The sequence below is a fragment of the Caloenas nicobarica genome, chromosome 30 (assembly GCF_036013445.1).
Source record: "Caloenas nicobarica isolate bCalNic1 chromosome 30, bCalNic1.hap1, whole genome shotgun sequence".
Lineage (NCBI taxonomy): Eukaryota > Metazoa > Chordata > Aves > Columbiformes > Columbidae > Caloenas > Caloenas nicobarica.
The window spans coordinates 1,717,889-1,728,535 of record NC_088274.1 but is presented as its reverse complement, the minus strand read 5'-3'; the positions used below and the strand labels follow the sequence as shown (position 1 = coordinate 1,728,535).

Here is a 10,647-nt window from a genome sequence, read left to right as displayed (position 1 = left end):
ATCACTCAGAGTTGCAGTTCAGGAGTCTCAGTGACTTGTGAAAAAGTGAGAGCTCCTTTTGCATTTATCCTTTCCTACACCCGCCTTTCCACTAGCCTTGGAATAGGAAACTTACTTATAGTAATATCTGTAACCCAGCAGCAGAAGGACCCTGCCCTGCTAGGGGTCTCTCCTTCCCCCCGCAGCTTCTCCCCTCAGTGTTGCTGGGATCTCCCCGGGCAGGCTGAGCGCTGACCCTGGCAGGCGACAGAGTCCCTGTCCCGGCACAGCCCTGGGGTGCAGGATCCCTGCTCTGCAGGACAGCCCTGGGCACCCCTGGGTGCTCATTTATATTTTCACCCCACAGCCATCCTTGGGAGAATGCAACATTCATCTCTTATCACTCTGACAGTGCAGAAGGCAATCCCTGCTCTGCAGCACATCCTCCTCCTCTGATCAGACAATCTCTGAGAGCTGTACTTACATCTCTTGCAGGCTCTGCGATGTGAGAGCTTTCTGAGATCCTATCAGGATTTGCAGATGCAATGCGCTGCAGCCACAGGCTTAATATCTGGGAAGATTTTTCTCCCAGTGATCTCTTAGCATCCTCCCACCCCAGACTGCATTTCCCTCTCTGTGCCTGGCTCCTGTCCCCTCGGTGCTGCAGGCAGAGCCCTCAGCCCTGCTGCGCTTTGCAGAGGAGCTGCTCCTGGGCAGAGCTGTCTCTCTGCAGCGCTGCTGCTTGCCATGAGCTCCCTCTGTGCCAGGAGCCCAGCCCAGCTCAGCAGCACAGGAGCAGCCCATGATGTCCCTTTCTCTGTCCCCTCTGGGCTCCCTCACGGTGTCCCTGGGGCTCCAGGGGCACATCCTTTGAAACAACCTCAAGTAATCAGTGATGTTGATTCTCTCTCCTCTGCAGAGACACTTCTTTCCAGTATTGTGTTCTTTGTGCTAAAAAATGAATTGGTATGAGAATCATCTTTTCTTGTCCTGTCATTAGACAGGACACCAGAAGCAAAGGATCTAACATCTCCAAGCTAGGGGAGGAACATCTTCATTTGAAGGAATTTAGCCATTTTATTCTGGTTTTATACTCCTAGGGCTAGAAATACATTCAGCAACCTTGGGCCATGTCATGTCAGTGCTCTGAAGCAAAGCCTTTGCACCCATGGGCTCTTGGACACTTGGCACCAGGTTTCCTTGGGGCAGGTCAGAGCTGGGCTGGTGCCACAGCTGGGGTGGTTCAGCCCAGATGGGAGGCAATGTCCTCAGCCAGGGACCTGACTGGCTGAGCTGGAGCTGTCAGTGTTGCAGACAGAACTGTGACACGGACGGAATAAACTGCCAAGGCAGGGTAGCAGAAGTTAGTTCATCTGGTCGGCAAGGACAGCAGCCTCCAAGCACAGCAACAGTCCGGATCAAAACTCGGTCTAGACCTGTAAGGCATTTCAAGGGCCCCATAACGAGCTGTTACTACTGCAGGAACAGTTAAAGGAGAAACAAAGACACGGTGTGGCCATTGATTAAATTAATAAGAGAAAGAGGTGAGAATCCCTTTGTCCTCTTCTCCTGCCTCTTCACCAGCAAGTTCTCTCAGGCATTTGTGACTGGAGGCAGGAATCTGGACGAGAACAACCAGTAGTAGATGGGGATCAAGTCAGGGGTCACTGGAACTAACACAATCCTTTCCAGTCTATGGGACAGCAGGGGCAGCATCCCAGAGGCTGAGACAGCAGGACCATGTCACAGGGAGGCCACTCTCCACCATCTTGGAAAGCTCATGGAGACTGGGGGGACTCCCTGACCACTGGCAGCTCTCACACATTGTGTGCACTTTTCAACAATGGCCAGTGGGTGAGCAGGGGACCTGTGAAATGTGCTATTGTGATTCGTGTCACTGTGAGAGTGTATCAGGGGACAGAAATAAGTATTAGTGTATTAACATTGCGAAAATGCACCAACAAGAAGTTATGATAAGTGCACTAAGATAACCAAATGAGGCATGGAGCAAGGACACTGGATATTGTGGTTAGGTAGGACTAAGGACTTATGTAAAGAAAAGGATATTGCGGTTAGGTAGCGCTAACGACTTGCTTAAAGAAAACCCACTTTACGCATGCACCGAATAAAGGGCAAAGAAAAGGACACTAAAGAAGAGGAGAAGCCTTCCTCCCGCCGACCACCAGGAGGGGAGAGGCGACCACCTAAACCTCTGAGACATGCACAGAAACCCCAACGCCACATTAATCTGGAGAATCAAAACTAGGAGGATACTTCTTGGAAAACGGAACTTAAGAAAGTGTAAAAAACCAAGAGAAAAAGTGAGCGGTGTGCGTGTTGGTGGAGCGGTGACTCCCCGCGCACCCAGCGCTGTTTGCTTGCCTTTTATTACCTAGCCTTTTGCTTTGATATCTGTTAATGAAATGACTGATTCTGATTGAAACTCAACCAGACTCAAGTCCTGTTTATCACAGAACTAAGGGCTGTGCCCCAGAACATGTCCACAGGGACCCCATTTCTGGGTGTCTGGAAGAGAAGGTGACGGGGTTTACCCAGGGCAGGTTGTGTCTGTCCATCCTCTTTGCTTCCTGTGAGGAAAGGACAGGGTTGCAGGACGTGGGGAGAGCAGTGGTGGTCTGTTACCTGGCAGTCAGCAAGGCATTCAGCATCATGCCCCACAATATTCTTGTGTCCAAGGAAGGATATTATGGTCTGTGTCAGTGTGTAAGTAGAGGGGTAAAAACAATCTGGATGATTGGGCTTGGAAAGGTTCTACAGAAAGAGAGAAACTTCCCAATCCTGAGGACAGTCAAGCACTGGAAGCTGTTTCCCAGGAGTGCACATTCACTCTACCCCAAAAATTGCCCAAGATGTGTGTGGACAAAGCCCTGAGTAATCTGGTCTGACCCTGCTTTTGAGTGCCCAGAGCCTCCTTCTTGGGGCCCAAATCCTCATGTTCGGGGTCCCAACGTGTCTTTTATCACCCACGGCCTCTGATCAGGGCCCACAGCTTCATGTTTGGGTGGAGCTCGTTGCCTGGCAACAGCCAACCGGAAGTGTATGGGGAGTCAGGGGACCCAGGACAGCCAATGGCATTTGAGGAGGCGGGGCAAGTCATGTGATTGATAGGTAACCAGCCAATCCAGCTTTGAGGCCTGCAGGAAAGGTGGCGAGAGCTGACCGAGCTGGGCAGCGTTCAGGGGCGGGCCGTGCTGGCTGCACCAATCACAGCTGGCGGGAGTGCAGCACATGGATGATTGACAAGTGGTCTGACCACTCATTTCATGGGAGGAGCCGGGGGAAATCCCAGACAGCCAATCAGCGGATGCAGCACCTAGGGCAGGGTGGGCCCCAAACCAGGGCAGAGTGACAGCCCAGGCAGCCAATCCCAGGCAGCATCAGCTCATGGCGGGAGACTGACAGCCCTCCCGACCAATGGCGGCGAAGAGTGATGTGAGCAGGAGGCGGATCCGCGGGCGGCCAGGCCGAGCTCTGACATGGCGCCCGTCAGGCCTGCCCGAGCTCGAGCAGCCCCGGCCCAGCCCCAGGGCCCCTTCCTCTCTGCCGCCCTCCCCGTCCCTCCCGTCCCCCCGGCCACCCCCATGTTCCAGACCCCGCGTCTCCGTGGCACCACCCACTCACACAGTCGGTATCCCGGGCCGTGCCGCTGGAACGCAGCCATGGGCCATCCGGCTTCTCGCCGCCACCACCGACCGCGTGCGACCGTCGTGGCCGCCGCTGTCCCCTGGGCCACAGCCCCCGCCGTGGGGCAGAGGCCCCACCAGACCCAGCACCCGCCATCCTGACAGGGGCTGAGGAGGCCCCCGCGTCTAAGAAGCTTCATCTCTGCTCTGCCTCGTGGGTGGTGGGAAATGCCCCGTGGCGCTGGTTACAGCAATGGAAGCGGAGCTGCTGGCAGCGCAGAGCCCAAGCCATCGGGGCTGCTGAATCCTGGCGAGATATCGCTGCCCGGCTGGAGAACCTGCCTGTGAGAGTGTGCCACGTAGAAGCTCATGTGCCCGAGAGTCGGTCACTGAAGAACCCGACCCGAAAAACCAGCTGGGGGATCGAGCTGCTGAGATTAAAGTGTCTGAGGTAGATTTGCACTGGCAAGATGAAGGTGAATTCTTTATGGCCCATTGGGCCTACAGTGCCTCAGGTCATCAAGGAAGGGATATAACATATAGATGGGCTCGTGACCGAGGGGTGGACTCGACCATGGACACTGTTGCACAGGTTATTCACCATTGTGAAAGATCGGCTATGATCAAGCAAGCAAAGCGGTCAGAGCCTGTGTGGAATAGGGGGTGATGACTGAAGTGTAAATATGGAGAGGACTGGCGAATTGACTGTGTCACGCTGCCATAAACCTGCCACGGCAAGAGCTCTGTGCTTACAATGGTGGAAGCCAGCACCGGATGGCTGGAAACATACGCTGTGCCCCATGGCACTGCCCGCAACACTGTCCTGGGCCTCGAGAAGCAAGTTGTGTGGTGACTCAGGAGCCCAGAGAGAACTGACCCAAACAATGGGACTCATTTCTGGAAATCCTCATAGACACTTGGGCCAAGGAGTAGGGCATTGAGTGGCTCTGTCACATCCCCTTCATGCACCAGCCTCCGGGAAAATGGAGCGGTGCAACAGACTGTTAGAGACTATGCTCAGAGCAATGGGTGGTGGAACTTTTAGAAAGTGGGATTCAAATTTAGCACCCAGGTGCCCAGCGCTGAGCTGACCCTGTGCCTCCCAAAGGGACACCCTGCCCCTCCCTGCCCAGGCGCAGGGTCACAGTGGGGCCCTTTGTGACCTCACATTGTGACACCCACTGCCCTGCATGTGCTCAGCGCAGCTGTGGCCCCAGCCCGCACTGTCCGACAGGACGGCGACAGGACAGGGCAGGAGCACGGAGCTGGCAAGAGCCCCCGAGCGTAGCCCACGTCTTTCAGAGAATTAGTGAATCTTTTTGGTTGGAAGCGACCCTAAAGATCATCGAGTCCAGCCATATCCTAACTCTAGCTGCCCCTGGCAGACTCCGCTCTGCCCCTGGCAGACTTGTGCTGAAGACTCCTCGAGTGCATCCCAAGTCTTTCCCGGCTGCCCCCGGCAGACCCCTGGCATTTGGCCAAAGTTTCCCCCTTCCCCACGTAGAGCTCTTTGCTTGGACCCACAAGATGGAAGAGAAACATCTCAGCACCCCCAGGGTGGCCCTGGAGGAGGACAGGGCTCCCCAGGAGAGCAGATCTCCAGTGGAGCCCCAGGAGCTGTGCATGGCCCAGCAACTGGAGATGGGTGAGTGAGGGGCCCTGATTGTCTGGGCAGGGCGGGGGCCAGCGAGCGCTCCCTGCTCGACACCAGGATGACGTTTCCCCACACGCTGGCAGGGGGGGTCCCACGGGTGGTAGTCATGATGCTGCCCGAATGCCAGGGCTGCTCCGAGCTGGGAGCCGGCCCCAGCACAGCCTCTGTGGGCAGAGAGAACCCAGGTCCTGCTCCAGGGCACGGGCAGCGAGAGGCAGCTGGGCGGGCAGGAGGCAGCCGTGCTGTGGGATGGGGACCTTTCCTGCCCGTCTGAAGCAAGTTCCTCACCCGCTGCACTGGGGGCTTTCCCCGTCCTGTCTGGGGTCTGCTGGGCACCCTCCAGCCCTGACATGCTGGGGGATGATCCAGTTCAAGACTCCCGAGTGAATTGAAAGTTGCCCAAGGCACAGAGGTCAGAGTGTGCCTTTGTTGCACTTTCAGCAAAGTGAGCAGAGGAACAGACTATTTTCCAAAACTGTTTCTTTACCAGGACATTTCAAGGGCAGCATGAGGCTTCCCCCTGTGTTTCTGTGTTGGAGGATAGAGCTCGTTTTCCTGGGTGCTCCTGTACAGAACTCGACTTTTAAATATGCTTTTGTGCAATAACATGGTCTCATCTCTCTTCCAATATGCTTTCTTGGCAGTTGTGGCTGAGGGAATGGCTCTGCCGCAGAGAATCCTCTTTCCCCTGCAGAAGATTTGCATGGGCTGGCAGCACAGCCAGAGAGCTGGAGCGGGACTGCACAACCTGGGCAACACGTGCTTCCTCAACTCCGTCCTGCAGTGCCTGACCTACACCCCGCCTCTGGCCAACCACTTGCTCTCTGGGGAGCACAGCCGGGCCTGTCAGTACTTTGGGGAACTTTTCCTTGTACATCTGTTGGGCACTGCCCAAGGGCTCCCAGAATCTGGAAGTAGCTTGTTGTACCTGGATGTGTCCATCTTCAGAAAGGCACCTCTTTCTAGCCCGGGCTCTTGGTCCCTATTCCTGCAAGTTAATCTCTTTTGCTTATTGCACAGAAAGCTTCTGTCAGTTCAGCATCCCTCTTAAGAAAGTTTTCTGTGCACTAAAATGTCCCGGGCTTGTTGGGACTTGGGCCCCTTGGGAGGAGTGGGGAATTCTTAGAACTTCTTAGGTTTCCCATTGCTGTGGATATTTTGGAAACCTGAGGAGCTTCCCTCTCTCCCTCCCTCCCTCCCTTCCTCCCTCTCCAGGTGGCCAGGAAGGCTTCTGCATGATGTGCAGAATGGAAGTGCACGTTAAACAGGTCCTGCATTCCTCAGCCAGTGCCATCGAGCCTTGGGCTGTTGTTGATGGTCTCACACGTAAGTCAGTCCAGCTGCTGTGACATGTTTTATGCCATTCTTGTAGGAGAGAACTAGTGCCTTCTTTTTTCTTAGAAATAGGAGAAAATTTCGAGCATGGCAGGCAGGAGGACGCCCACGAGTTCTTACGCTGCACGGTGGATGCCATGCAGAGAGCTTGTCTGAGCGGAAGCAGCGAGTAAGCACAAGCAAATTGTCTTTCCAGCGTTCCCAAGCCCTTTGGACTCCTTGATGTCCTCCCCTCAAGGAAAACTATGCCCAGGGCTTTCAGACAAAGCCAGACTCTTGGAGGAGATAACTGTCTGCCTTCCCATTGGTTTGCAGCTTGGACATCTCCTCTCAAGCAACTACCATCGTCCATCAGATCTTTGGGGGCTTTCTGAGATCCAGAGGTACTTTTCCACAGCTACTGCTCTCCTTGGAATCCTCTGTGCCCTCCTGTCTGCCTGCGATAGCAGCTGATCGTGTGATTGGCGCAGTGGGTGTGAAGAGCGTAGCCCAGCACAGTCTGTCAACTTCCCCTCTCGCTGAGCATTTCCATTTGCCTTCCAGTCACGTGCTGGAGCTGCCAAGCGGTTTCCGATTCCTACGAGGCCTTCCTGGATGTTCCTCTGGATATCAAAGTAAGAGGCTTTGTAATTGTTCTTCACGTTGTCCCAAGGCCACTGGAGCTTTCCAGAATCCACACAATTGGCTTAAAAATGTATCCGACAAACACGAGAGAGCTTGGTGGTGGGCAGGAGGTGGAATGGACTGTGTTCTCCTGCAGAGGCCATGGCAGTGGTCTCCCTGTCGGTGCTGGTTTCAGCTGGATGGGCACCCGTGACCTTTTCTTCACTGTGACGTACCCTCCTCCTTCTTCCCTTGCCCTCCCTCAACACCCGTCTGACTCCCAGGCTCATGGGGGGTGTTGTTTCCATCACTGGTGACCCGCACAACATTGTAGCTGAACTGTGCGGTGCCACGAAGAGGTGGCTCTGGAGAGCGCCGGGAATCCCCGGGAAATGAGGGTGATGTTCAGCATCACACCCTCTTTCTGCCTCCTTCTGGACACTGCTTGCGGGTTCACAGTGGGTCTCCTCAGTGTCATCGAGCTGTTGTCTTGTGTAAACTCCTCCTAAGTGTTTGGGCGAGGGCATTTCCCAGAGCTCAGGGCTCTCCCTTCTCACTCCTCCAGGCAGCCGCATCTGTCACCGCAGCTCTGGAGGACTTTGTGAAACCTGAGCACCTGGATGGTGAAAACTGCTTTAAATGTAGCAAGTAAGACGATTACTGATGACATATTAATACTAGATGCTGTGTGAAGGTGTCATTGAGCAGAAGTCATGTTTTCACATTGGGTTAAGGCACAGTAATGAGAGGCAGGTTTTTTAACATGGCCTCATGGTACTGAATAGCTTTCAAATAGCATCGGGATGTGTGAGACAGGAAAGGCTGTCTGGCCTTTGGGGGAAAAAATGGTGAGTTTCAGCCCTTGGCTCTGTACGTGCTTTCAAGGTGTGACAAGATGACTGCCGCCTCCAAGAGGTTCACGGTCCATCGCGCACCCAAGGTTCTCACGGTGTGTCTGAAGAGGTTTGAAGCTTTCACCGGCGACAAGATCAGCAAGGTGTGTACACAACTGGAGGGCAACGTTCTCTTCCTGGAGGGGGTTTCCCAAAGCCAGACGTTCTGTCACAAGCAGCTCATGTTGAGATTTCTACGTTCCCTTCTGGGGACAGTTCCCATGGGAAGACAAGCGTGTCCTCTGCTCCCACAGAGCTGCTTTGGCCCAGGTCTGTTTCCTGCCACCCAAAAGGTGACATCTTGCTTTAGGGAAAACCAAGCGTTGGTGATTCCAAACAATGCATTTCTACACCTCTGGCCTTTAGTCTTGGAAGGCTGTGTCCTCAAGTGATCATTGCTGAGCACTCCTGGTCTCTTCGTAGGTTGTGGAGTATCCCCAGTACCTGGATCTTCGCCCGTACATGTCTCAGGCCACCAGAGAACCGCTCCTCTACTCCTTATACGCCGTCCTGGTGCATGGAGGTGGCAGCTGCCGTGCAGGACACTACTTCTGCTACATCAAGGTGAAAAGCAACTTCCTTCTGAACAAGGGAAAAATGTATCCTGGGGAAAACCAACTTCCCCTGCCGTGTTCTGGCAGTCAAGGATCTGAGGGGAGAAGGTTTCCTCAGGGGCTGGATCGGATTTGTTTTGGAACACTCCTGGTTCGGCAGCTTTTGGCTTGTATTTTTGTGGAGGAGCTGTGCCGTTCATCTCCAGATATCGACACTTTTCTTTGCAGGCCAGCGATGGACTGTGGTACCAGATGAACGATGAATCTGTGGTTCCTTGCAACATCGACACAGTTCTCAGGCAGCAAGCCTATTTACTGTTTTACATCAGGTAATCACAAGTTTTAAGCTGTGTTCAGAATACGTTTCCTTTTCCTGGCTTTGCTATTTTTCTTCAGATCCTCTGGAGTGTTTCTGTCATAGCAATTACCACCTGTATCGTTCAGCCCAATCAAATTTCCCATTTGTGGTCTTAGTTACATATTCTCTCTGTCATGTAAAGTGCTCCAAGAAAATGCCTGAACTCAGAGGAGGCTGCAAGAACAGCCCTCAGCAGAGATCCCTCATTTTTCCCCAGGTGCTCTGATTTGGAAGTTGCACAAATGACTTCTTCCTCACCGGCACCATCACGCGCCCTTTCCCTCAGTCAGTGGGCGGCCGGCAGCAAGCAGGTGGGTTCTGTGGGACCGCAGTGTCTGCCCTGTAGGACTAAGGTGGCTGCAGGGAGGTGGTCAGGGCACCAGATGGACAGCAGGTTTCTTTCAGGGATCTTGGCAGCACTCTCTTTTCCCTCCCACACAGCAGCTTTCTGCACAGTTGCAGCACGGCTCCCTCTCCCAGCATCCCACCTGCATCCATCCCATTTGTCCTCCTTGGCCCCTCTGCAGCGTCCTGGAGCCTTTGGGAGGCCCTTAGCTGTCCCCTCACAGCTTCTGGGGGTTCCCCACTGGTGGGTCCTGTCAGGAGGAAAGGGCAGGAGCTTCTCACAGCTCTCTTTGCAGGACATGGCGGGGGGCATGGAGGACTCTGCAGAGGACAGCAGCTCCTCCACACCAGCCAGCAGCAGCCAGCAAAGCCGGGCAGGTGCCCGGGAGGCAGCTGCGGGCCGGCCGTGCCCCATCTGGCCAGGCAGGATCAACAGCATCTCCTCCGTGGGCTCCTGCTTGCGTCGCTTCTTCCACGGCTGCGTCAGGCTGGTGTCCAGAAGGAAAGCTGCGCGCCCGCTGCGCTGTCACCCCCGTGACCGTGTGCCCCACACTGCGCGAGAGGACAGCAGCAAAGAGGAGCGGGGATTCAGCCCTTCTGCCCACTGCCAGGAGAACAGTGCCAGGGAGAGGGCCCGGAGCAGATCCCCGCAGTGGGGCAACCATCTCCGCAGCTGGGCTGTGGACACCGCAGACTACGAACATTCAGATGGGAGGAGGGAGAGAACCAGTCCCTTGAGCTGTGACCGCACTCACAGGGATGAGGCAGCTCCAAGACTCTCCAGCAGCAGCTCCCAGTCTGCACCAGCACCTCCAGTGCCCTCCAGCAGCAGCTCCCAGTCTGCACCAGCACCTCCAGTGCCCTCCAGCAGCAGCTCCCAGTCCGTTCCTGCCCCCAGATCTGCTCAGGAGCAAACCCGGCCAAGGCAGAGAGATCGGAGCAGATCCCCATGGCGGGGCTGTGATCTCCGTAGCCGGTTTGTGGAGATCACGGACCAGCATCGCTCAGTGAGGAGGACAAGGAGCTGGAGAACAAGTCCTCCATGCTGTGACCAAGCCCTAAGGGATGATGCAGCTCCAGGACCCTCCAACAGCAGCTCCCAGTGTCCTTCCACACCCAAAGCTGCTCAGGAGCAACCTCAGCCAAGGCAGAGGGAGCGGAGCAGATCCCCGCGGCGGCACTATGACGTCCACAGCCAGTTTGTGGAATTCACGGACTGTGACCCCTCAGCACACAGGGGGAGGAGGAGGAGAGGCAGGAAGGCTTCAGTGCCCCGGAGTTA

General features: G+C 55.2%; 1 protein-coding gene across 1 annotated transcript; it reads left to right on the top strand.

Annotated features, from left to right (window-relative positions):
- Positions 1–4,197: 4,197 nt before the first annotated feature.
- LOC135999837 (ubiquitin carboxyl-terminal hydrolase 42-like) lies at positions 4,198–10,416 on the top strand. Its single transcript, XM_065653412.1, has 14 exons — positions 4,198–4,262; positions 5,299–5,462; positions 5,922–6,122; positions 6,493–6,603; positions 6,679–6,781; positions 6,928–6,995; positions 7,156–7,226; positions 7,781–7,863; positions 8,101–8,212; positions 8,532–8,672; positions 8,891–8,991; positions 9,238–9,331; positions 9,662–9,847; positions 10,339–10,416. Exons 1-14 carry the CDS (start codon positions 4,198–4,200, stop codon positions 10,414–10,416), a joined length of 1,578 nt encoding a protein of 525 aa, XP_065509484.1.
- The last annotated feature ends 231 nt before the right edge of the window (positions 10,417–10,647 follow it).

Coding starts and splice junctions, on each gene's coding strand:
- LOC135999837 (XM_065653412.1), top strand. CDS start 4,198: ATGGACACTGTTGCACAGGTTATTCACCATTGTGAAAGATCGGCTATG. Junction 6,604..6,678: donor TGTTGTTGATGGTCTCACAC/GTAAGTCAGTCC, acceptor CTTTTTTCTTAG/AAATAGGAGAAAATTTCGAG. Junction 8,992..9,237: donor TATTTACTGTTTTACATCAG/GTAATCACAAGT, acceptor ATTTTTCCCCAG/GTGCTCTGATTTGGAAGTTG.